The sequence below is a fragment of the Agelaius phoeniceus genome, chromosome 7 (assembly GCF_051311805.1).
Source record: "Agelaius phoeniceus isolate bAgePho1 chromosome 7, bAgePho1.hap1, whole genome shotgun sequence".
Classification (NCBI taxonomy): Eukaryota; Metazoa; Chordata; class Aves; order Passeriformes; family Icteridae; genus Agelaius; species Agelaius phoeniceus.
In genome coordinates this window covers 32,904,515-32,931,589 of record NC_135271.1, presented here as the reverse complement: position 1 = coordinate 32,931,589, position 27,075 = coordinate 32,904,515, and the positions used below count along the sequence as shown (strand labels likewise).

Here is a 27,075-nt window from a genome sequence, read left to right as displayed (position 1 = left end):
CTACCCTTCATGGCAACTATGCAGCATAATGCTGTACATTTTAAATTTCCAGATCACTGATGGTTTTGTGTACAAAACACTCTAGAAAATCTGATTGCTTTTAGAGACTGGAATCCCAAAAGACAGAAAAAAACTCCCTTTCCCTGCCTGCACCTGAACCATAAGGACTGCTAAATTTAGTTCCATTTTGAGTTCATTTATACATGTGGGATTATTTTTGCACACAATAAAAACAGAAGGAAGTTTTACTGGTTTCATGCTAGTCAAAGCAGGAACTATGACTGGTCAACCAATATATGATGACTTTACCAGAATCCATCTTTTAAGTGCATGCTTGAGTATAAGGAGTACATATTCAGTGCAAAAATTGGTCTAAAATTCTTTTCAAGAATAGTTTCAGATCTAGATTTATTTGGCCTACATCATAAAAAGGGGATGAGTGCTGCAATACCCTCCCTGGAGGAGGCTCTGTTTTTCTGGTTCAAAACCTTTATTCAATTTGTAACAAACTGCAGATAAAGAAGTAGCCTATTGTGATGTTTTATCCTAGTAATTTATGTCTGAGACATAATTCTGTACTGAATTTCCAGTCACACCCATTCTAATGATTTACCTGTGATTACCCCCATTATCTTCTCTCAGACCCCTCAATAATTCATTAAAGGAAATATTCCATTTAAATAAAGACTTTAAATTAAAAAATTTCACCTCAACCACCACAGTTTTTCTGACCACTGCTCCTTAAGCCTTTAAAAGCCTTTAAAGCCCACTCAAGTCCATCTCCCACTCCCTCCATCTCCAAGAAACCTCTCAGCTGTCTTCAGAACTTTGCAGGATGCTGTCCTTACATTACTGTATTATAGAAACATTTTATTACTGTATTATAGAATCAAGGAATCCTAGAAAGGCTTGGGCTGGAAAAAACTTTAAAGATCATCTAATTCCAGTCCTCCTGCCATGGGGACCTTCCACTAGACCAGATTGCTCAAAGCTCCAATCCAACCTGGTCTTGGATTATATTATTTATTATTGTATTTCTTTTATTTCTCTTACTGTATGAAAGACAAAAAGGGCACTGGCATTGTTTTTGTATTTTTAAATTACTATTTTTCAAACTGTCCTTATGAAGAGATGTTTCATACATGAATGCTTGGTTTGTATCCAGTAATTGTATAAAAGGTATCCATTTAATGACACCATTATCATGTCACTTAAAGTGCCTTATGTAAAATTCCTGGATTAGCACACTGGCCTTTCATCTCAGGGGTCCAAACGCAAAACTGAAAAATTACTTTCATGCTCTTAGCCTTGAAGACAGACATTACTAATTCTCAGTACAATTTGGCTTAAGCGACCATTTTTCCTTGGGGGAGGGATAAGCATTGATTAAAGCAGCATGTGATTTTGGGCCAGAAAAATAGATGGAATAAAGATGCAAGAATATATTGAAATTTTCATGCCCAGTCCTAGATCTGAGCAATCTAAAATCACATCTTTCTTTTGTCATATTTCTTTCAATTAAAAGACACTATACAATCTATAAGAATTGCTGGAAATTATTAATCTGCAATACATATTGACTGTGTACACAATGCTTTTGAACATCATCTGACCTAGTGTGTTATGAAGTTCACAGCTGTTGTGGAAAAAAACTGCAAGTCTCTGTTTATACACCTTGCATACAACATCAAGTGCCTAAGTCTTCTCCTTACCATGTAACAAATCTAATAGAATTGTGTTTATATTGAAGAAATCCTTGGTCTTTGACTGTAAAACAGTGTCTTGAATGCATTATAACCTTTCAAATCTAATTTTTTAAGTACTTTTAGAAGAGTATGGAGTTATTCATACAAAAGATAAAATCATTTACTCTGACTTGGATTAAGTATATGTCTAGTCAGTACAAACTATAAATCTGGTTGTGATAGCACTCAATATACATAATTCCCCATGTTCATTAAGCATGTGATTTTCCCATCTGTGTTACAAGACCCCTTGAAACCTAAACAAGACTCAGTAGCTTTAGTTAAAAATATATTACTTAAGAACAAAACACATCAACTGTGATAAGTACTTCACATCAGACTTCAAAACAGAAAGTATAAAATAAGTTTGGACAAAGTATATTAGACATTTTGAATGAAAATGAGAAAGCCTAAGTGCTCAAGAAGTTGGCAGAACAGATTAAGCACATTGACAATGCAAAATTTTACCTTTTGTGAGATGTGAAAATAAAGATTTGCAATTTTTGTAGTATTGTGATTAAACTAGACTTCTTACACAATTACCTATTCCACGAATTTAAGAAATAATTCTTTGTAATGACTGACACACTAAAAGAGTATTTCATGAGCTAATAGTTAAGTTTCTCTTGACTATGCAGTGTTAATGTAAAAATCCTACTTTTCCAGGTCCTTCAAGTGCAACAAAAAGTAGAAATTACACCACTTTAAGGCAAAGGTTCTAATGTCCATGAGAAACACAAACAAATTTACACATGCACATATGTCAGCCACCCCTCACCAGCATGGCTCTTTCCTGCCCACCTTCCCTTCATGCAGTATTCTAGTTCTAGAAATTAAGGCATCGCTATAGAAATAACAAAGCCCCTTCTGTAGACAGAAAAGATACTTTCAGAAGGAATTCTACATGCCTAGATACAGCTATCACAAGCTTTAACAAGCCTATTAAATTTGGCACACAGTGAGACCTCAGTGAGGACACATGCCTTCAAGAATTTTTTGAAACAGTGTGCAACCCAATATCTACCTACCTAAGGCAACACCCTATGCTGCTTCCTCCTACTGCTTCCATTAATTTTATTTTGGGCTTACAAAGTGCATAGATAAAGAGCAGTAAAGCCAATAACTGTTGGCAGCTAATTTGATAACAGCATGGAAAAAAAATGAGAGAGAATGTGCAGAAAATTATCTTACTGTGAATTTGTCAAAAAACTTGTATTTTGTCAGAGAATTATTATCTTTCAACATAAAAAAAAATAAAAATCAATCCTCTGAAATATACACTACAGTTAAAACTGAGTTTCCCAGCCTTCTGAATGCTAGATTGAGTGAAGTTACACCTCTCCCCTCCCACACAGCACCAAGTACTGCTGTGTGCATACCACAGGAGTCTAACACAACTACACACTGAAAGAACAAAGACCTTCCTCTCCTTACATACAATTAACAAAACCCAGACAAAAATAAAATAACTATGACAACTCAAGATCTGAGCTCTAAAGGGGTGTTAGGGGGAGGAAGACAGGACTGGAAGGTAACCACAAGATTGAGAGAATGAGAGCTGAGAAGTTAAACCACAATTTTTAAAGGAGTATTTTTGAGAAGTGTAACAGAGATATTGCAAATTGTTAGATAACACCATGTTGACACTGTGAACATCTTGCACATACCTAAATGTTAGAGTTTTCATACCAGAAAAATAGTATATTATCATGCTAGTGAGACAGTAGCATAATCTAATCTGCACTAATCAATCCCAATTATGCTCACAGGCTGCCCCTCCAACTCAAACAATGAAATAATATAAATGAATACCATTTATAACACAAATCAATAAAAGTTATGTGTTTATATACTTCTTTAGAGCCACCGGACTAATGCCATAAATATATGCTGCATTCCACATAAACTGCTCATGAGAACCATTTAATACTGTAGCAATATTTCAGTGAACTTTCATTTTTCACAATGCTGGTACATTAAAAAGCCACTGACTAACAGAAGAGTCTATTAACAATGAGTTAAGCACATTATGCAGCAATGAGGTTTTGAAAAATATCTCCACATTTACAAAATAAATCGAACTAATTAATAACTTACAACTTGTTTGAAATAACTTCTCATAAGTTAACATATCTGGCTCAGCAGAGAGTCATATTTCTGTACTTCATTTCCATGTGTATTTTTAACTTCACAGATACCCCCAACGCATTGAGTTACACTAGGCAATCCTAGTGCACACAGATGTAATCATTTTGCACTGCTTACACTTTTTATTGAGATAACAAATAAAGGCAAGCTACAGTGGCTATGGAAAAACACTGTCCAGTGTCACCCTGGTTCCCAAAATACATGATGGGCCATCCACTATAAAGGCATTAGCCAGAACAGGTCAGCAAAAGCACATTGTGTTTAAGGCTGATGCAAAACCTGTGGAAGCAGACTCCAGTAATCCTTTGTTAAGAACAGTATCTCAGCCTTCGAAAGGGGCATATTTTAAAGCAATCAGGATATTTTAAAAACTACATTAATCTCTAAGAAAAATAATTTCCTCCACAAAGTACAAAATTATAGTTACAGAGAAAAGAGCACCAGTAAAAAAATTCAATTGTGGACACATATATATTTATAAGCAAACATATTTCACATAATGAAATAAAAAATTTCTACATTTATCAGAAAAGAAACATTATTATTACACTAGAGAAATTTAAGAAAAGGTGAAAAAATAAATACAGCCATGTTTAAACATTGTTATCAACCCATACTAATGTCAGAATTAAAAGACTGATTTAAATGCCATACCCTTTTCTGCAGAGTTATTGGCATAACTGCAGGCAATGTTACTCTTCTGGAAGACAAATTCATGTCTGCTTTTCACAGAACTTGCCAACCTTCATCCAGGTGATAACACGAAGCAGAACAAAGTAGTTAGCAATATTTCTTGAAACCTAATTCCTCATAGCTAAATATTGGGGAGTCAGCACAAAGACTCAGGCTCTAGTAAATGTCATTCCATTTATGTGAATTCAGTCCTACTCAAAGCCAATGACAGAACACACTGGGGTAGGACAAAATAGAAATCAACCAACCAAAGAGCTTGAAAACTTGTGTTCTGTCCTTGGAAATGCCCACACTATCTCTGGCTATAAAAATAAGCAGAACAACATGCATTTCTATCACTCAGAGCTTTGTCTTTACTGTCAAAACAAAACCAAATCATTAAAGACTGCATTCTAACACCTCACACTGAGTGGTTACAGTCTTGGGGCTTTTTCTCTGGCTTTTTCCAGGGAAACAAAATATTCTTCAGTGCTTCTGATCTTTGAATTCCAGAGAAGTAACTGAGCACAAGAATAGATTTAATGAATCCATGGAGTTTAATGATATGATTCTTAACTACCTTTATTCAAAGCAGAAGCAAAACATCCCTTTTACTTTAAGTAATGCAATTACTACCTTTCCAATGCAACCAAGGCCTGAAATAATGACACATAAAATGTTACACGGAGTGACATTTAAGACTGTTTTATGAACCCAAGTTTTTGATCACCCCCATTCACATAATTATTTTATGAATCAAATACCTGCATAAAAAAATCTATTTTCATTAACATGATTTGACAAAGGAAATCTGGGTTTCTCCTTTCCTCCTTTGTCAAAAAAGGCAACATTTTGTATTGCTTAAATGATAAAGCAAGCTATAGTTCTTTTTAAAGGTCTCATAATGCACTTAATAACAGAAATTTTTTTCTGCTTTTATGCAGCATGACTAAGCAAAATTCTTGTAGTAAACCAAATTAATAAACAGATGTTAGAATTGTGATATTGGGTATTTCTTTTATAACTCTTGAGCAAGCAGTTCCTATTAGAAACATTGCTTTTTCATAGCTGAAGATTGCAGACATTTCAAAAAAATTATTAGTATTAAGCACTCACAGCTTCTTGAAGAATAACGTGTCAGATATGCAGGCTGCTGTATTTCATAGGCAGTCACTGCAAGCATATTTTGATTATACACCTGATGTATAGGTCCTAAAAGTATTCAGGACTGACTTGGTAAATATTACAATAATCCATACTAAATTTCACAAGAACATATTTATAGGGGTTTTTTTTCCCCCAGCGGAAATGAGCACACTCTGTATTAATCCCAAAGTATCTAGAAAAGAATCTCATCTCCAAGACATAAGAAACTGTACAAGGACAAGTTAAAAATAAACAATTTTATTTCATGGGATTTTCTGATTTGAGAGTTTTCCAGGTGGGAAATACATAACAAGTCTCTGGCACCACTGAGATACTTCAGAATCTATGAATTCAAAGCATCTCTTTTCACGCTAAATCACCCTTCTCAAATCCTAAAATCAGTAGTACTTAAATAAGTTCTGTTGATGAACAAGAGGAGCAAACACCATAAATACAAAAAAATATACAACTCCCTCCAAAAACTAAAACCTGCATTGCACTGGCATTTTACCACCAGCTCTCAATTAGTAATAAAATACTGCCAAGGAATAGGAAGTAAAGATAAATATTTTCCTAAAATTTCAAAACCTGTTGTCCTTGACTGAGACATACAGGAAGGAAAAAAACTGGTAAGAAACTTATGCCAAGTCACAAAGATAATTTCTTTAGAGACAGACATTTGATCCTCGTTGTCAGCTTTAAAACAAGAGCTTCTAATAAAACCATATACCAATTAAAATACAGCAATGTTATTAAACAATTCACTGCCTTGCCTCGTAATAAAGGTTCACTTTTAACTTTGATTCCTTTTACATTCAGTTTATAGCAGCAAGAGATCCATAGCAACTAATCTTTTAGGTTTAAGGTATTTATTTCATTTTATTTTTGTCCAACTCCAGTCCAAAATCTTTATGATTGTTTTAATAAAATAAAAAAGTACTTCTGAGATCAAGTTTAAAGTGTTACTTACGTAACATTTGGAATTAACATCCTTTTCTACTAGAGATAGCTATGATAAATGTCAAGTGTTTGCAATTAGGTTTTTACCTTTCAGGCACACAGTTTTTATTTCCTGTGGGAGCATGTTTTCAAAATTCTATAATATAGCTCCAAAATTTTGCTGTAAAAGCCAGAAAAAAACTTGTGGTACCAGAGCCTGATCCCACAGGCGTTTTACTCAAGGAATATTAGACATGCACATAATTGCAGCACCAGGACAAAAAACTCCCTCTACTCTTTTTCCCTCGGATCTTATAAAAAAATGTTTGGGTAATAGCAGCTGTAGAACTTGCAGCATTGCATTAGTGACTTCACTGGGAAAGAAACAAAAATAGCCCAAGCCATTTTTCCTTACCCTTGGGTACTGAAGGTCCTTGGCTCTTGAAAGCATGTGCAGCTTTTTGCTCTATGAATAAAATTGACCCATTTGTCTGCAAGGTGAAGCAAAGGCTCATTTTCCTCAGTGCAATTATCTGTATTGTATCTTTTCCAATCAGATGAACAGACCAGACCCATTCAGAAAGTAACCAAAAAACTAAGTGTTGCATTTGACTTGGTAATAAAAATCCAATATTCAAATAATGATTAGGTTTAAAAAAAATATTACAGTAATTTATGTATACTAGTGAAAGTAAACATGGATGCATCCAAGAGTGCTAAAGATATAACATTAATTAAAATATTTTCTTTTTTTAAATTTCACAAACACACATTTAAGAAAATAAATGGAATAAAACACAACTTCTAAGTGCAAGCCTTGTAGAATCACTTCACTACGTGAAAGTCAAGAGGAGTTCTATTGATAAATGTGAGATACAGAAAGGCTTTGAAAGCCAGATATGCCTTCAGATAAACATATGACCACTTCATTTTTTTTCCTACAGATAAAAGATTTTCCTTGTCCATGGCAGGTCTGCAAGGAATTTTGCCGGTGCTGGTAGACAGGAAGGAAATCAGATCCAGCTGACTTGCTGAAATGACTATGTTTATGCAGCTTTTCACTCCTATTTTTGTCACTAAGCTACCAGATACAGTTGTGAAAACATTGTGCAGATACTTTTTAGACACTTCAAAATATAAACCACTTCTACTTCTTGCCACTTAAGAAAGCGTGACTAAATGGAGTGGGCAAGAATTGAAATGCCCTTAGTAAATTAGTAACTCCAATAAGGGTTTTAGAAGAACATATGGAATAGAGATCTCCTGCTAGAAGAGGAAGGTCAGTGATGTCCTTAAGGCACTGAATACGGAGTCACAAGAGCTGATCTATTCCTAGCTCGGCCAGATATAATGCAGGAATGTGAGCATTTATACGTAACAAGAACAAATCACACTCAGCTTTTGCTTCTGTAGATAAAAAAGAAAAATCCAGATAATATAAATCCAGTAAGGTTTATAAAAAATTTTAATGCTATTTTTGGTACTTGTCTTTGAGCTAAGGCAGTAATTTATTACACAAGACCAAGGTAAATCAGGTAAGTTATTCATGGTGCTATTTGCCCTTCCTTGTGAGAGCTCCTGTCTGCCTGGCACAGTCACTTTGTCTCTTTAGCAGAAGAGCCCTTTAATATGTGACCATAGAAACACACACAGCATGGTTTTTGCACAGGTACATTTACATACACTTGACAAATAACTACTTACTTCAAAACCACCCCACAAAAGAGAGGTTTCAAAGTGATTGAGGTGGTTTTTTTCTACTCATATAGTCCCTTACACAAAGAAAACTAATAGGTCATAGTCTTCACACAGAGCATACAGTACATGCTCCTGAGGCTCAATAAGGACTGGTGCAGGTGCAGTTGCACTAACACAGACTCTATTACCTGTAAAGCAACACAGGCATTACAATGTACCTAGGAAATCCACTAAGTATGAGCCACAAGGAACATAATGAAGATTTTCATCCTTGCCAATCTTCCTCACAAACTGGGGGGATCTTGAAGCATTGTTACACATGCTCCTTGCAAAGCTGCCTATTTTTGTGATCAATACGTTCAAGCCTGATAGAAAAGCACACTGATGAAGTTCTGTCAGCTGAGTTATTTAAGAAAACCCTCTTGCATGGGCTTATTTAAGAAAACCCTATTGCATGGGCTTCCCTCTCACTACATAGCAGTGAATTCTAGCAATTATGAGAATAAACTCTTGTGAACTTCCAGCCTGTTTCTCAACAGCTGATACCATTTCTGTGCCATTATCAAGAGCTTGCAGCTGTTCATAAACACCAAGTCTTAATGTAATCAGTAACAGGAGTTATCATAAGATAACTAATAAAAAAAGGCTATTTATAGCCCAAGAATGCAGTAATTGAAAAATCCCATTCTGATCACAGGACAATCTCGTGTATATTGATTTCCTGTGGATATAATAGCAAGTGAAGAAGCTAAAAGACAGAGCTACCAGTATGCAGTATAAGCATATCAGAAACAGGCAGGAACACCTCATCAGTATCCTAATTAGAAGCACAGGCACACAACTAAGATAACCGATATATGTTTCTCTCTTGGGACTTCAGTATTAAATATCATGTACACTATTGGGCTAAAATATGAGCTGATTAGCTGCAAATGAATGTTCTGTGACTTGAAACAAGAGAAAAGTAACTTCACATTGTTACTAGAGCAGAGGTCTAATTTCTTCTCCCTCTTAATTTCTCCTCCCACAACTGCCCTTCTTGAAAGATTTTTGTTGGCCTGATTAGCTTTTTCTTTTTAAATATTCCCATTTGAGGTGACTCCCATCAGGACTATAACATGAGAGGCATGCTTAAATACTCTGGCTTGAAAGTCTCCCTTTCTGTTCATTCCCAAATCAAAAGCAGTCATAAAAATGTGAATGCCTTTAGAAGTTGCAGCTTTAAATATGCTGAAGACAAACACGGAGAACATGGGCATTGGTCAGCTGTTATCTCTAACTTATCATTGCCAAGTTTCACCACTTGCTAGAGATACAAGTGACATCTTCTTTGTAGGAATAAGCAACTGCTAGAAAAGTTTGGAAACTCTGAGCCCTGAAATCCCCAGCTGGAAGCTGTATCAGTTACTGCCTCTGCACACACACAAAAAGAGATCAGCATGAACTGTCCATAAGAGCATGCCCTTCCACTGCCTGGCCATTGTTGTTCCTGCTATACAAGCAGCAACAGACAGCTATTATCCTAAAGACTCTCTTCTGAGTGATCTGCAGATGTTAAGACACGGATATAAGTTGTCCTCTACTACAGAGTGTGGTAGGAAGGGTGAGAGATCTCAGGATTATTGACAGTTTCTATACATTTCTTATGCAAGGGAAACTGAAAGCAGAGAGTGAAGCAGAGAGTGAAGCATGATATCAGCAGGCACCTGAAAAAACTGAGGAGTTCTTTTCCTGTCCTAACAGTGACATCTCTAATTGATCCAGTTTTCATTACAACTCTAGTTTGATCTGTTAATTACACTTATCACAGAGTAAAGATTACCACTGCAAAGAGTTAAAAAGAGCATGAAGCAAAAATCATGGGGGAACAACCATACTGTATTAGTGGCTCTGGAATTATCATGTGAAAGAACAAGTAAGTCTTCACTTATCTACTGTAAATAGATACAAGGAAATATGAATGTACAAAGAGTATTAAATTATTTTATCAATCACAAATATTCAATACTATTCTACATGGATGATCAAGTTAATTCCACCTAGTGAAAACTGACCGGGTTTAACAGTGGTGTTTATATGGAGGCATGGGGCTTTTTTAATATAAAAGCTAAATTATACTTATTGTGCCAACATTTATGCACAGAAGTAGGATGGGAATATGCTCTCCTTGTTTCTCTAGTTCTCAAGCTCTTATTTGAAAAAATAATAACTCTCAGAACATCAGAAATGCAGTAATTCAAGGATATGCTAAAACTGCACCAAAACCCCTCGGAAAAACTGATCTGAATTTGAGCGCCATTCTTCAGTTAATGCCCCAACACTAGATTAAAAAAGTTTTATGCTGATAAAATCATGAAAATTCAATCATCTAACACACTTTTTAGTACTGTAAAATGTATGATAAAGTACCTTGTATTTTCTCCTTCTGTTGCACACCTTTTCATTCAAAAGGGGTTGTAAACCTTTATTAAGAATCATCTAAGTTGTCAACTTTACTAAACCTGTATAATTTAATTAATTTAATTATTAATCATTGACTACCCTAGTCTCATTCAATGCAACGATAAACTGTTTATGATATAAAAATAGCAGTAGCTGATATAACACAGGTGTTTAAAATACTGGGCAATGACACAGCAAAAGTAGACCAGAAAACAACAACAGAAGTTTTATAAGACCAGAAGAGAACATTGAGGAAAAACAAAATGGAGGAAAAAAACCCCACAAAATACTTAAGGCTTCATCGAATTTCATGACTATTACTAAATACTATTCTGATTAATCTAGACTGTGTGTCCCAGGAAGTCAGAGGGGAATGTGTATCTGTTCTGATCAACCACAGTTCAGACAATGGTCCATAAAAGGAACATGCCAATAGTGTTCTGCTGTCACAATACTGACCTTTGCATGCCTGCTTAACACAGCCTCACTTACTGATAATGTCATCACTGAGAAGAAACCTCAAAAAAGATCTGTCAATAAAATATTTCTTTAATCATGGATCTGTCTATGGCAGGTATGGAGTGGCTACAAAATGACCCAAACTTTCCAGCTCTCCAGTCTAACCCTAAATAAAAGTACCTGTCCCTGGGAGCAATTATACATAAAAACTGTGTTAGTATCCATCACATCTCATTTCCTTCTGAAAATTATGAGGATTCAAGCTCCATTCACAAGAGTTTAATCTTTTAATGTCAAATTCAATAAAACTGAATTATCAAAAGTGACTCAGCAGCATAAGAGAGTTCCCTGCAGTTTCACCTGGCTTTAACTGACAAGTCTTTTGCATATTCAAAGAAGTTTATAATGTTTGTATCATCGTCTGCTCTAGACACAGAGACATGACAGGGCCAAAATACCAGGTAGTCAACACAGAATTCGAGAGATAAATATTAAGGGTTCACTTCTTGGAAAAATCAAGGTTTCCAAATTTACAGAGGTTTTTCTAGACAAGTTATTAGCTCTACTACAACATCACAGAGGTTTCTTGTTCAAAATAGAACTTCCCAAATAGCAGTTTCCTGTATTGAGAAAATGGGCTTAAAAAAAAAGATAAGCAGCTTCAGGTTTGACTTTTAGGCTGATGAATCCAAAACAATCAAAATCCAAAGGACTGTTAAAACCATTTCAATCTGACAAACACTGGCAATATGTCTACCAAAATCTTTGACAGTACTGATGATTTTTTTTTATTTTATACAAGTAAAAACTGTAAAACTTAAAGCCTAACACCTTCCTGATGTTACAAATTAAGCAAAAAGCTTGCAGAGGCAGTATCTTAGTAACCACAAAAGTTACTTGTTTTCTTGCCTATTAGAATGGGGGGAAAAATGCTATTTTTGTGAAGTTAGAATGTTTACAGTCTTAATGTTTACAGTCTTTGTTTGAGTTGTTTTTGGACAGTAACAAAGTGAAAGGAAACACTGACGTGAAGTTTGACAGAAAGCAACTAATTTCAATGTAAAGAAGATAAAGTAAAATACAAAAAGAAACAAACAGGTGATTATTCTGAAGTTTCCCCAGGCTGATATATCACACAGCTTGTGATAGGGCACCTCCAGTATAAGCCAGGCAATACTCCAGATTGCTAAAAAAGAAACTGTCCAACCTTGCCTCCTGATTTTTACCTTTGTAGACAAGTGACTGTCACAGTGTTAAGATGATTGCTCAAAGTACAAAGGTACCTGCATTAAAATAGCAAGTTTTAATAGGGCTCTAAATAATTCCAATCTACTGCAATAAATCTTTCCTTGGTGGACAGGTTACAACCATATCAATGAAGAACAGAGCACAGGAACTGGAGCAGACCACCAAAAGAAACATCACCAAAAGGAATCCAACTGAATCCTTTTTGCAATCCTTATATTAGAGACTTCATTGAGCTCTTTAATTCAGTTCTGCACAAACTGTTTTTACTGTTAATCTATAAACTGGTTGGAAGGAGTTTTTCCTTTCCCTTCTGACTTTAAAATCCTAAGTCTTTTTTTGTGTAATTTAAGGGAAAGCCATGGGGAAAACTGATATATGTTTAGAGGCTGTAAAGAAGAAAACATTTGAGAACTTACAAAGGAGGACATGTGCAATTGTCCCCAGCTTGGAAGGAAATCTGGTAAGAAACACACAGGCTGGAATTACAGAGTAAATTCAAGTAATGCCTCTTTTGGTTGGAAAAGATGTCGCAACCCTTGGAAATTGATGGGAAATTTATGAATCACTGCATTTCAAAAAAGAAAAAACCCTTTTTGTTTTTGCACTGTTTGAAAGTCAATAGTAAATAGATATTTCAGACAAAAAATCCGTCATGAAAACATTTTAGTACCAAAGACTTAGCCCTGTATGTCTGCTAGTAGAATTATATGCAGTTTTGGAAAATGAGGCTCCAAAGCAGATACATAAGAAGACCCTGAATTATACCTGTCAAAAAAAATAATAAATGGTGCTCCAATTACAACAGTCAATGCTCAATAGTATTCATAAACTTAGAACAGTACACATTTTTAAAAACTCTGCTCTTAAACATAAAATTCCTGTTGGCTCTTCTTTGTCAAAGAGCTTTACATTAAAACCTTTATGAATACAAAAAGCAAAGTCAATTCCACTACAATCACATGTATTTGAGGTCTCCATACAACTGATTTCCTGGAAAGAACATTGTGGGAGTACATTTGGATTCTACATGATAAAAATATCTACTTGTTTACAACATCAAGAAAGACAAAAGAGGCAAGGTAAAATTTCTGATTTTCTTCACCTTGAGATTTACTTGAGTTTTATTTTTGCACTTCTAATTTAATTTAAAGAAACAAGGCACTAATTACCTTGAACTACTTTTGTCATGAAACACTTTTTGGCTTATCCTTGAGCAGGGCAAGAGCTGACACTGCAGTGAAAATATTCAGGTTTTGTTTTCAGAAAGCAAAAAAACTAAGCTTCCATAAAGCTACAGTAACGTCTTCTTAGTTCATTTTACCAAAGACAACAAGAACGGAATAAGTTCTCTTACAATTCATACTTTTCCCTACTAATATTTATTTTAATCATAATCAAAGCCAGAAGTGCAGTGTTTTATATTTGCAGTTCCTTGTAATTTCTTAGAGAACACAAGCTTTGAGGCACAATTAGATTTTCCATGCAAGTTCATGGATTCCACCCAGAAGCAGCAGATGCTTGATTCCTCAGAGGAAGGCAACATTTCCCACCATCCACCAAACTGACCACACTGTGTTGACATGAGGGGAAAAATGGTATTTTCTTGGCCTATGCAGATAAAAATCTACCATCTGAAACATGAACTTCAGTTTATCTGAACACATTTCATAGAATCAGAGAATGACCCAGTTTGGAAGATACCTTTACAGTCACCCAGTCCAACCATCAACCCAAGCACCACCACTGTAACCCCTAAACCATCACCCAGCACCAGGTGCAGATGCCTCTGAAACAGGGATGGTGACTCCATTACCCCACTGGGCAACCTACTCTGATGCCTGCCCACCCTAGCAGGCATTTTTCAATTATCTAATCTGAATTTGCCCTGCCTCAGCTTAAGAACACTTCCATGTGTTCTCTCACTGCAGGCACTGTAGAAGAAGCCAGCCCCCACCTCACCCCAGTCTCTTTTCAGGGAGCTGAGGAGAGCAATGAGGACCCTCCTGAGACTCCTTGGGACTAACCAAAGCCAGCTCCCTCAGCCACTCCTCACCAGACACATTCTCCAGTCCTTTCATGGGCCTTGTTGCCCTTCACTGGACACTCTCCAGTATCTCCATGTCCTTCTTCCAAGTGAGGAGCCCAGAAATGAACACAGCACTCAAGGCGTGGCCTCACCACTCCCTGGCCCTGCAGGAATCACTATTCCTGATACAGGCCAGGATGCCCTTGACCTCCCTGGCCATCTGGGCACACACTGGCTCGTGGTCAGCTGCTGCCAACCAGCACCCCAAGGGCCTTTTCTGCTGGGCCAACTTTCCAGCCACTCTGTCCCCAGCCTGTAGCACTGCATGGGGCTGTTGTATCCTGAGTGCAGGACCAGCAGTTGGTCATGTTGAACTTCATGCCCCTGGTCTGGCCCATCCATCCAGCCTGTCCAGGTCCCTCCACAGGGCCTTCCTGCCCTCCAGCAGATCAAAATCTGACCCAACTTCCATGGTCTTTGAATTTGCTAATGGCAGGCTCAATGCCCTCATTCAGACCATCAGTAAGGATGTCACACAAGACCAGGCCCAACGCTGATCCCTGGGGGACACCTCTGGTGACCGGACACCCGCTGGACACAGCAGCACAATTCATTATCACTCTCTGGGCCTGGCCATGCAGACAGCTCCCAACCCAGGGAAGAGTGCTCTTGTCCAAGCTGTGGGCTGCCAGCTTTTCTGCATTTTTTTGGTGAAAGGGTTGTCAAGCACTGCAACAGGCTGTCCAGGGAGGCAGTAGAGTCACCATCCCTGGCAGGGCTCAAGACACTAATGGATGTGGCACTTGGTGCTATGGTTAATCCAACATGGTGGTGTTTAGTCAAAGGTTGGACCCAACAATCTTGGAAGTCTTTTCCAAACTTAATGATTCTGTTATTCAAAGATATAACACGAAACCCTTCCAAACTGCAAGGAGAGAAAAGAGATGGACAGCCGTGTTGGTGAGGCAGACCAAATAATGTTCAGAGACATGGACATACCACTTCCCAAGCACAGAGGCAAATCACTATTCTACTACATGGCTTTTACCAATTTGCTTTTATAAACTTATTTTCAGTGAGTCAACCCCACAAACATGCTGTTCAAGCAGCATGTTCAACGTTTTGAGAAGCTTACAATAAAAGATCATTAGAAGACAGTAAGAATTTCAGCTTAGAAAAACAAGAATTCAAAATAACGTTAATAATCTATTTAGAAGTAGAAAGATTTTAGATGTCACAGGTGCTATGAATAAAAGAGAAGATATTCATGACAACTTCTTTCTTCTACAGAAGCAGAAAATCTTTTTTGGAGAGAAAAACAAGACAGAAGAGGCATCTTTTCTTTTTTTTCTTTTAGAAACACCCTTTTTGATAATAGCAATCTACAAGACATAAGTAGAAATTCACTCTGCAATTTTCCTGCCCTATGCTTGAAATTAAACGCAGAGAAGAAAAAGAAACTAAATCAAAAGCAAGCAATCTAAAAGAAGAATCACTGAAAACATATGTAGATCATCAGAGGAGAAAGAATTCTGGCAGCTGTCAACGCTATGCACAAAAAAAAATTCTTAAGAGTAGCTGGTTTCTCTTAAGAGTTATGAACTATCAAAATGTAACAGTAATATTCATGAAATTTTTGTATACAGATACATATTTGCACACAGAGCTGCTACAAAGTTGACAAAATAAGGACAGGGAGTGGAAACACAACATTTCCAAGCACAGTTCCACAGCCACCTGTGGGAAGTCAAAGTCACAGCCAGTTCAGTTCTCTTTGCACACCTGCTTAGCATTCCTCTCTTTTAAAACCTGAGTAATTTTTTAACCTATTAGAAGACTTCAACCTGAATTTCAAAGATAAAAGTTTAATTTGACCACTGTCATTTGGCCCTAACTTTAATAATTTTAGATGAAGAATGCAACAACAGTCATGCTGAGTCAGAAAAATGGTCTGCTTGGCCTAGTATAATTTCTTCTTATAATTTCTCCTGTTTATGGCAGTGGCCATAAACAGACACCTAGGGGACACAAATCATACTCTTGTTAAAATGCCTCCACAAAAGTAACAGGAATATTTCTCTCCATTTTTCTGGTAGCTGAAAAACAGGTCAGGCCCTCCAACAGACACCAGCATTATGTTAGCTCACTTCTGTCAGGAAACCAGTTGTTCTTGTCCCTGCTTTTACCAGAAGCACTACATTATTAAATAAAAATCCAGGAGAAATTGAATGCAAGCAGAAATCATCACAAGAAGTACATACGAACCTTTAGGAAGAAAGCAGAAGTAAAGTCAGTGAAGATATTAACTTCAACTTCTGGAAGACTGGAGCTGATTTAACCAATTAAGCCTGTCAGTAATGTTAAATATGACTGGCCACAGAAGCAGTTGACCTTTGTGTGTTAAATCATGCTTCCCAATTTCAAGTCCAAAGATTACTACAATGACTGCAATTTAGGCCTGCAACTAATTTAAACTATCTTTTTAAAAATGTGACTTTGAGTCCTTTTGTTTTTAAAGATAATATTACCAATTCAATGTTTTTCCTGCCTCTGCAGAGACAGTCAATGCTTCCACCTTGCCCAAGAAGATGCAACTAGAACAGTTTTATACCACTGTGGTCAGATGCACCACATTCAGATGGACACTGGCCAGAATGCATCAGATTAGCATTGATATTGTAGGATAAGTACTAAAAGCAATACAAGTAGTCCAGAAAAACACCATAACTTACAGAGAGACACCATGGTGGACATGTGAAATAGGGCAAGATTGAATCAGGGCAGTTTCCCAACACATACAGGTTTTTCACTGGAGAAGTGAGGAGAAGGTTCCTCCTTAGGGTACTAGTCACAACTTGGCTAACAAAGTTCTCTGACAGGTGCACAGAAACAGCTGTGGCAAGTTAGCTTCAGAAAAGTTAATACAACTACAAGAAACTTCAACTTCCAAGCATATTTTTCATGCAAATCTAAAAACGGAATAACCGTTAAGGTTAAGTTCTTACACCTCCGATATCACCCTTAAAACTGTTAAAACAGGAATCATGCAGACCACCAAAACACCGAGCGTGAAGGAGGGAGTACTCTTAATCCCACAGATGTTCCTTGTCAGAACTCTTTCCAGTCTCAAGAAGAGCAGAGAGAATGAGACAGGTAAGCTTCCAAAGAGTGAAACTGATCTTCAGCACCAGTAATCTCCAATAACTGGAAACTCTGTTTGAACAGTACTGCCAGGTCATTCTGCCCACTCAGATCTTCCCCTGGTTTACAGTTTAAGGTCTTTATGGAAATATAGTAACATCAGCCACACACAGATAAACACACATGCATATAACATATAGCCAGGTACACAGCATCTGCTCCTTCCCCATCCATTTAGGTTTTTCCCATTATCCTGGCAAAATCAGAACTTTAGAAAAGCTGTTCAGTGACTGTTAAAACCCTCTGTTCTGTAACACTGATGACAGTAATTGGAGGTGGGGAGGAAGGGAAAAAAGAAATTAACTTCTCATTTAAGGACATAAAATACTGCCTGCCTGCCCCTGGTTCCACTTAAATTGAAAAATCTGCAGAGCCACAGATACACTCTGTGAAAGAACAGTCATGTCTTAAGTCATAGATTCCAAAACCTCGTTTTCTACAATCATTGATGACCTACAGAAAAAATTTCACCAAATTACAGAAATATGAACACCTCTATTTCAATAAAATAATTTAATAGGTAACTGAGCTTTTCCTCAAGATTTCATTTAACCAATTTAGGAACTGTCAAACAATAATTTATAAATCTTACCTGCTTTTTTCTTGAAGTTGCCTTGGGCAACAGATTGGCTGACAAAACTGATGCAAACGGCGAGCAACACAGCTCAGGAAAAGGATTTGGAATCGATGGGTTCTCCAAAATACTGTCACCTTTCTTTTTTCTCCTATTTCAACAGAATACATAATATCAAGCAATAATTGCAACAGCTGCTGTTAAAATTGCAATATCCAACCACAATATATTAACTACTGAGGCACTAATACACGATGCTTCCTGGTTGCAGCAATTAGCTTTCTTTTTTGGAGTTATTTTATTTAATCAGTAGGCTGAATATATTAACATACAGTGCCTAACACTACTTGAAAGCAATCCAAGTATTCAGCTCTGAATATAAAGTTGTTTGAACATGCGTAAGTCTTTGCAGAGTAAGAGCAGAGATATATTTATATTGGCTTCTAAGGGCATTAGTAAATATTTTGTTGTCCCTGTGTTTATGCCATTCCCTATGTACACATATTACAACAGTAGATGCATGTAACTTCTCAGCAAAACTTTCCAAGTATACCACAACAGTATTTTAAACAAATGGAAACTTTTTTTTTAACCAGAATCGAATCAAAGTGACTGACAAGAGAAAATAGTGCAAAGCAATCCATTCAATTCTGTTTTCAGTTAGTTTTGTATTGGCATCTCTGCAGCTCCATCATAAAATGAATGTCTCAGTTGTTGCTGTCTGCTGAAACAGACAGGATTGTGTCAGAAGTATCAGCAGCCAGCATTTGCAGGAGTAGGGAAGGTAATCACCACTGTACTTGCCTAAGAGCTCAGTTATGCACGGGTTTAAAGTATCACATTAATAATGTGGTTGTTTAGACTGCTGTGTATATTACAGTGCATGGTTTTCTCACATAAAATATTGAAGAGCACTTTGTCTACTTGATTTCATCTGAAAACCTGCACTCAAAGCACTTGCCAACATTTGCATCTGCCAACATATTACAAGAGTTTTCTACATGTGTGAGTTAATGCCCCCAAGCTTCATATTTTACTTTATTACCTTCTTTATTAGCATTCCAGATTTCATATTTTAATTAGCACAAAGTGGGGAAAACCATCAGAATAAGGTTGCAATACAGAATGAAGATACTTCACTTAGGGAAAATCCTCACCAAACTGGTGAGGATTCATTTGAAGTGATATTTTGCTTTAGGAGGAGAAAAAAAATCCTGTATTGCAGTATTTTAAGATTTTGTAAACTTCAGTCTACCGAAACTCATCAGATGCTTCATGAAAAACCCAGCTCATATCTTCCTTTACTAAGAATAGAGACCAATGCCTTTAAGAAGAGCCTGAGAGGTAGCAAACGGGGTGCACACCGCTGACAGCGGCACTGCTCCCGGTGAAGCGGTTTTATCTCACCAACACTCTGAGAAAGACACTGCAGGGATAAAGTAGCTGCTGGCTCAGCCTGACAAGGCAGGCTCGGCACTGCCGGCTCCTTTCACCTCAGGCTGACAAACCTCAAAAATAAAAAGGGAGGTGGGGGGTGGGACACGCACGCATCCGCAGCGGCGGAAAGTGTCTGCAGGGCCGGGAAACAACTTTTGAGCTCCGGGGAAGCGCGGGCCGGTCCAGAGCCAGGCCGCCCCCCTCCTGCGCTTCGCCCCCTCCCCAGGCCGCCGCACCCCGGCCCCGCCAGCCCCGCGTCCCGCCCGCAGGGCGCCGCCCGCCCCCCGACGGCAGCGGCGGCCCTCGAGGGAGCGGCAGGGCGGTGGCGCCCGCCGGGCTCCGGCCTTACCTGTCGGGGGGCGAGGGCGGCGGGTCCCGCCCGGGGGGCCGGGGGAGCGGGCGGGGGGAGCCGCGGGGGCCGCCGCCAGCGGGCTCCGCCGCCCGCCCTGCGCCGGGCGCACCGGGCAGCGGGGCGGCCATCGGCGGCGGCGACGTCCTGGCGGGGCGGCACGGCGGCGAGCGGCCCCGGCGCTGCCGGGCGGAGGCTGCTCTCGCTCCCGCTGCGGAGGAGGGGGAGGCGACGGGGAGCGGGGGGAAGCGCCGCCCGGGCGGCACCGAGCGCCTTCCCCGGCACACGTGCGAGGGCGGCGGCGGCGGCGGGGGCGGGCGGCCGCCGGCTCCGCGCTGCGACGGGGAGGCGAGCGCGGGGCGGGCGGGGGCCGAGCGGCGCCCTTCGGCTGCTCCGCCAGGCCGGGCGGCAGAGCGGGGCGGGCCCGGCAGGTGCGCGGGCCCGGGACCCGAGGCCGCGGCGTGACCCGGCGGGGCCGGGGGCGGTGGGGCCCCGCCGAGCGGGCCCGGCCCCGGGCGCCGCTCACCCTGAGCCTCTGTGCCTTCGGCCGAGGGGGGCACCGCGGGCAGCGCGGTCCCGGCATGGCCCGGGACCTCCTGCCCCGCGCCGGGCAGCGGGCTCCAGCCGCGCACCGCCGGACCGGCCTGACACGCGACTCAGCGCCTGGCAAATCATTAACTGAACTGACACATCCCTCTGGGCATCGGGAATTTATGGACATGCCTTGGAGAAATAGGAAATGACCGAGGCCGGGCAACAGAGCCGTCACCTTGTGCCAGAAAAGCGGCTCGTGAGGAGGCTGGGCTCCGGGCTGGGCCCAGCACCCACACCTAGCCCGGAGCACAGCGGATTGTGAAAAGGGTTTCCCTCGTGCCCAGGGCTGCTCCACAGCAGCTTGATCCCGCTCTGCTTTATGTACATAAATTCCTCTGTGGCAATTCCATGGCCGTCCTTATCAATGTTTGTCCGATTTCAAAATAAAAAATCCCCCTTGCTGTGTGAAGAACAGTTTGATGGCACCAAGCAGAGTGGGTAGTAGTGTTTAGGTCAGTCAATCCGATAGTCAAAAACTGAAAGCCCCTGGTGAAGACAGCACCATGCAGAAACCCTCTGACTGTCCTTGGCATGGTCAGAGGCAGTACCTGAGATGTGAGACTGGTAAAAATGTAGAATATTTTGAGGCAAATCCTTTGCTGTTTTCCTGAATCCACTGAAAAAATTATCACACACAAGCCAAGATTTCAGTTCTAGAGAAAGATTTTTGTGTCATAGAAGCAATACTCGCAGTTTTCATTTTGGCTGAGTCACAGATGATTTTGCAGGACATTCATTTTCAATGAAATGAAGGATTCCTTGTCCTCTGAACAGCTCATTCTGTTACACTTACAGCAGAAGTCGAAGTCTGAGTTGATTAACAGTTCTTATATACAAAGTCTGGCAAATATATCAGGAATTTTATAGTGTCAGATAATTGACTGGATTTGCTTGTTTCTTGTGAGCAGCTATCCTTTTATAAAACTGCAGAGACAAGGCCACTGGGGTTTTTTTCCTAGTTGATTCACAGGCATAACTGTGACGTGTTAAACCTCATTGTCTTCAGAAGAATAGAAGGCAGGACAAATGGTATAGGTGCTCTAGGTAGAAGACTGAGATTGGAAAGAGATAAAAACCTGCAAGTGGCAATTGTATGCTGATATTCATCAGCATTTAAAAAGTTCAGCCACAAAAAGAAAATATATTTTGATTTTTCACCTATTCTGTGCAATGTGTTACAGAACTGCAACCTGACATACATGGTGTGTTTTTGTGACTTTGGCTTAGTCATGTAATTGTTTTAAAATGCCAGGCAAATAAAAACCACAATTAGTATGAATAACAGCAAATAAATGCTTTATTTTTCAAAACAACTTTGGTGGTAATCTAATTAGTTATGACAGCAGCAATGCCACTTCTAGAAAAAATCAATAAAAATGTCACACTATTATAATTTCACTTGCATGTTGTAAGAAACAAATTTACTTAAATTGTTTTTTTACATATCTCATAGTCTGTCCTGATGCTTCTACTGTCAGTGCTTTCTCTGGGAATAGCATTGCATGAGGGAAATGCAGTCAGTGGAATACTGAGGCACAGAAGCACCGATGTAACTGTTCCAGTGTAGGCACTGCAAATGTTGCATGCATGAGAATGTGAAACTGAAGGTTCTCCAGCCTTACTGTCTCTCTTTGCAAACAACTGCAAGAATACAAATGGTTTCATGAGCTGGGCTAAAGATATCTGAGAGCATTTGACCTAGAATCTGTTCAAGTGTAACCTTTTTTAACTCCTTCTTTGAACAAGTACAAACCCAGTAATCTCTGAACAGTTAATAGAGTTGATATTAAAAGACTGCCAGATTTCTGCTGAGACCCAACACCAAAACATTTGTTGAGCTGTGTGACTTGGTTTCCTTTTCATGATAAATACACTTAAGCTGCCTAGTGTGTTTTTTTTTTTGATAATTGCCATGCTTGTGCAGCACAGTTGTACTTGTAAGATTTACCACTTCCCAGTGTCCTGGGCTGGCTATATGATGCTTGTATCCCCAGTTGTCTGCTCTGTTTATGTTGGATAATAAGTTTTGCACCTTTAAGACTGGTTCTGAGAGCAAAGGGGGGAGAGAAGACTAAACTAAATGTCTGTGTATTCTTCAATACTCAAATCAGTAGGCTTATTCCCTGTCTTTTAATTTTTACCTTTCTTAGTCATAATCACATCCAGGTGTTTATCAAGTAAAATTAAAATATATATTGAGAAAAATTGCAACGGATTCAAGCTATTCAGTATGCACCCCACTTCCAGAAAATCAAGCTCTCCAGTTCTCAAAAGCCTGTATGCTATTTAGAATCACAACACTTGATTAATGTGACAAAATTATTCCTTTAATTAGAGTAAACTCAATTATTACTGACAAAGTGGAGGTTCAAAAAATCCAAACTACCTCTGATTGTCTTCAAAAACTGTAGAAGATTTTTGTGGGGGGTTTTTTGTCCCCTTCCACACATTCTCCCTTGCTTTTATCAAAATACTCACAATATATGTATTATAGTTTTATCACATAAAGCTTCACTGCGCTAAGAGAACCAATAGCCTACCTTTACACCATCATTTGTCGTAGCTACAGTAGTAGAGAAAGGAATTATTTCTATTCAAGTACTAGATTGAAGCCACAGAAATAGCTCCTTTTTCCAGTGCAAGGCTACAACCAGGCATGTCTTGTCTCCCCATACATTTTCTCCAAAAGCCTCCCAAAATAAATTGCCTCAGCAGTAATGCTGAGGATCACCCTAAGAACACAAAGGATCATCCTAAGCAAAAAGTAATTTGTTCAGTAAAAAGGCATGTGCCAATTTATGTGTATTTATTATCTCAATGGACTTAAAATGTGTTGAACAAATGAACCTCATACAATGAGCTGTGCATTCTAGCTCCTTCTTGAGCATTTCAAAAGCCCATTTATAACTTTGAAAATGGGCTCAAGTACTACATGAGAGCCAAATTTACCCAGTGACCACAAGTGGAGATACCACTAGCTAACTTCCTGGCAGTAGTGCATAAGTCTTTGAAAAGTATCTGTGGTTGAATGTTTTGTGAGGAGTCTTCCCTATTATTATAGCTTGAATTGAATGTTAAGTTTACAGTTATTGTTAAAATGTGTATCTTTTATTGCAGGTAAGGAAAAGGTTCCAAGGGATTAAATCACCACTACCACCAGTCTCAGTCATTTCCCCAAGCTGCTTTTCAACCTTATCTGAAACTCTGTACACAAACCACAGCAGAGTAAAAATCCAGTGTTTCCCCTGACTACATTCCCTTTTTCTGCACTTACTATCAAGAAGCAGATTTGCACTTGTTTTCAGTTGTTGTTTGGTTTTGGACTTTCTTTATCAATTTAAAAGCATGATTACTTTAGCATACTTTTGTAACAAACTTGAGTAGAGAGATAGATTTTATTGCCAGCTTTGACAACAGTGTTTGCAATTTCAATAGCAAGTTCTGTGCTTCCCTGTGATAGCTCTGTCAGAACATCCCCCTGATGGAATTTTGCCTTGAACTGTAACACAAGATTGAAATGAAATCCTGTGCAGGTTTTTTTAGAATAAGAATGATACCCTTCAAATCTATCAAATTAAATCAAATCAAGAGCTTGTGATATCTGAAATGTTGTTGCAGCCAAGAGCAGATAATGAGGTTCAGGGCAGGGCTGACTGAGTGGCATGTAGTGCTTGTGAGCTGCAGGTCAGACATGTGACATGCTGGCTTCTGCTCCCTTGCACTAGGGCTGCATGAAATCAGTCACACAGAACGTCTCTAATAAACAATGCATTAGGTGATGCAATCCTCACTGGCCAACCTTGAACTGAGGCCTAAAGTTCCTTCCTAGAGAGAGCTGTAATAGCACAGGGTGAGTGTTGCATACGTGGGGGTTACAGTGGCTACATCTGCATCATCTAATGGTGGTTGGAGGCGGTGCCTTCCAGAAATAGCTGCAGCAGTGTATTGTGTGCTTCATCGGCCCATAACTACCCCCAGACCACAACAGCTACTGCACCAGATGTAATCTTCTGGAAGGGAATTGACAAGTGGACAACTTTAAACATCACATAAATTATTAACCATTTAGATAAATTAAACAGGTGATGTTTCACAACAGCAGGGTACTGCTGATACTTTTTACAGCCCAATTTCTGGAACTCCACCTTACACAAAAAATGTAATTTCTGACTTCACATGCCTTCAGAGTACTGCACAAAAACATGTAATTATGGAAGGAAAGGCTGCAGGCAACTGTGCTATCTAGTATTCCATGTGTTTATCCAGCACATAGAAGTTTAGTTTCCGTAATGTGAGTTGTTGGGAAATCAGATTCAAGATCCTTTAACACTAGTCATTTTGTAGAGTGGGAAACAAAATACAAGCATTAAAAAAAAAAGAACCTAACCAAAACTAAAACAACAAAAAACCCCAACCCCCAAACAAACCCAAACCAACCACAAAAAAGATAAAAACAAGAAATGTAGAGCTAAAATGACTTTTCATAAACAGCCACACCACTCATAAGTCTCAGCCATTTCTGAGCTGCTGCCAAGGACACTGAAACAGTAGAACCAGACAAAGCACAGTAAGAGTCTCCAGATACATGCAAAAAGGAAGGCAAATGTAAACTTCTTTTGGTCTTAAAGAAACAACATACCTGGTCAGACTCAAGGTGTGCTGCACTCCAATTTTGTTAATAGAGTACAAGGCTGATGTGCGCAATTGAAAGACAAAATGAATTCTGGTTTTGGAAGAATTGATGTAGAGATTTGTTTGCCTAAATGCAGACATTTCATACGAATTTAGATCCCTATTCTACCATGCCCTAAGATGGCACAGATTTCCTGTTCAGCCTATGTCACACAGGTCTGTCCTGTGGGGATGTTTCAGATATCACTGGGTATTAAATATGTCACCAGTCACTTGTATTTAGGTGCCTAAACTTCACTCATATTATTTCTTTTCTGCTTCTGTAATATGCAGCTTGCAAAAAACTAGCCGTGGCTTTAAGAAACAAAGTCTAGGAACATCAGACATACTGCAGTGTGAAACTGGATTTTGAAAGCTTTCATCAGATCTAAGGAGATTTTCTCTAATTCTGGGAACAGTAAGAAATTCGAAATGTGTTCATATGCATATCGGCATACATGTGAGAGAAAGAGGAATTTTTCTCTTCCAAAATCACTGGAATGATCTAGCCCAGATTTGCACCCCCAAATTTGCACCAGCCCTGGTTGAGCAAAGCAATTTCCAAATCAATCTACCTGTGCATGTGCAATTTAGAATGCCTTGAAAATGGGCTCTGAAGTGGAAAGCTCTGCTGAACCCTGATGATGGAGTCATTATATTTCTGCCAAATGACAGAAACCAAACAAATGCTCATCAGTCCAGCTGGAATTCTGGAGGTAGTGCCACTATATGATAACATACCTGCCACCATTTTAATACATCACCTGGTAGGACATTTAGCACTCTTTGGAATGAATTAATCACACAGAGAAGGTCATTTTCTCTGTCTCAAGAGTTATTCCAAGAAATCTATATTCAAGAAATGAGATATTCAACAAACCTTTGAAAAACCAACCTACCGTTCATATTTTAAAAGCATTGTGCTGACTACTTGAAGTTATTATATTAAAAGGTTATTAATGCAAATCTCTGTAATTCAGGAACCCTATCTAACAATGCCAATCTCAGCACTTATTACAGACCTAATTATCACAACATCAGTGCACCTAACATTTTAATGTATTTATTCCCTTCATATGGATGAGTAAGTGTTTGCATCTTTATGTGCCTGAACAGGTTTAAAAATTAACCCTGGGAGGGTATTCAAAGTACCTGACTTTAGACAACTATATTGTGGTAGATTGGCCATCACAAAGGAGAGAAACAGAAGACTCCAGATGTCAACTAAAAAACACAGGGGGTTTAGCACAGACAACCATCCCAGAAAGACTTTTTGTTTCCTCTGGATTCATAGAAAACCTTAGGAGAACTGTCTTCCTACTTAGACATCTCTGTTTGCTGTTGAAAATTAGACAGTGCAATTAATTTGCTAAGTGATTTTCTCAAAATCTAATGGAATTTGTGGCTCAGTAAGAAATGCAAACTCTGAGTCCAAAATTAGTACTCTAACAATCAGGCTGTCCTTCTTTGTATAATAAAGGATTCTTGTTTCTAAAAATAAAAAAAGGTAAAATGCAATAATACTTTGCCACTTCAAACAATAAATCAGCTTTAAATCTGGTCCAAAAAACATTTCCTTTGAGCTGGAGTAAAAAGTACCTTTTCCTTTGATTTCATGCTTATTGAAGCTGTGCTCTGGAGTTATTAAGTACCTACTAGAATTTAATTTTTTTTTTCTAAAAGTCATAATTTTACCATGACAAGTAGAACAATTTCATAACACTAA

The 27,075-nt window shown here is 38.8% G+C and overlaps 1 protein-coding gene across 3 annotated transcripts in view; it reads right to left on the bottom strand.

Annotated features, from left to right (window-relative positions):
• Window positions 1–20,469, bottom strand: part of GRB14 (growth factor receptor bound protein 14) — a 58,241-nt gene extending 37,772 nt beyond the window's left edge. The window contains exons 1-2 of one of the 3 annotated variants that reach the window (XM_077181489.1): window positions 20,085–20,469; window positions 18,317–18,449 (exon numbers count right to left, since the gene is read on the bottom strand). In XM_077181489.1, the coding sequence (XP_077037604.1) occupies window positions 18,317–18,449; window positions 20,085–20,215 (264 nt within the window). In that variant the 5' untranslated portion in view covers window positions 20,216–20,469. Of the gene's footprint in view, window positions 1–4,547; window positions 4,720–18,316; window positions 18,450–20,084 lie in introns of those variants that run through there. The other 2 variants (XM_077181488.1, XM_077181490.1) reach the window with 2 other exon arrangements.
• Between the last annotated feature and the right edge of the window lie 6,606 nt (window positions 20,470–27,075).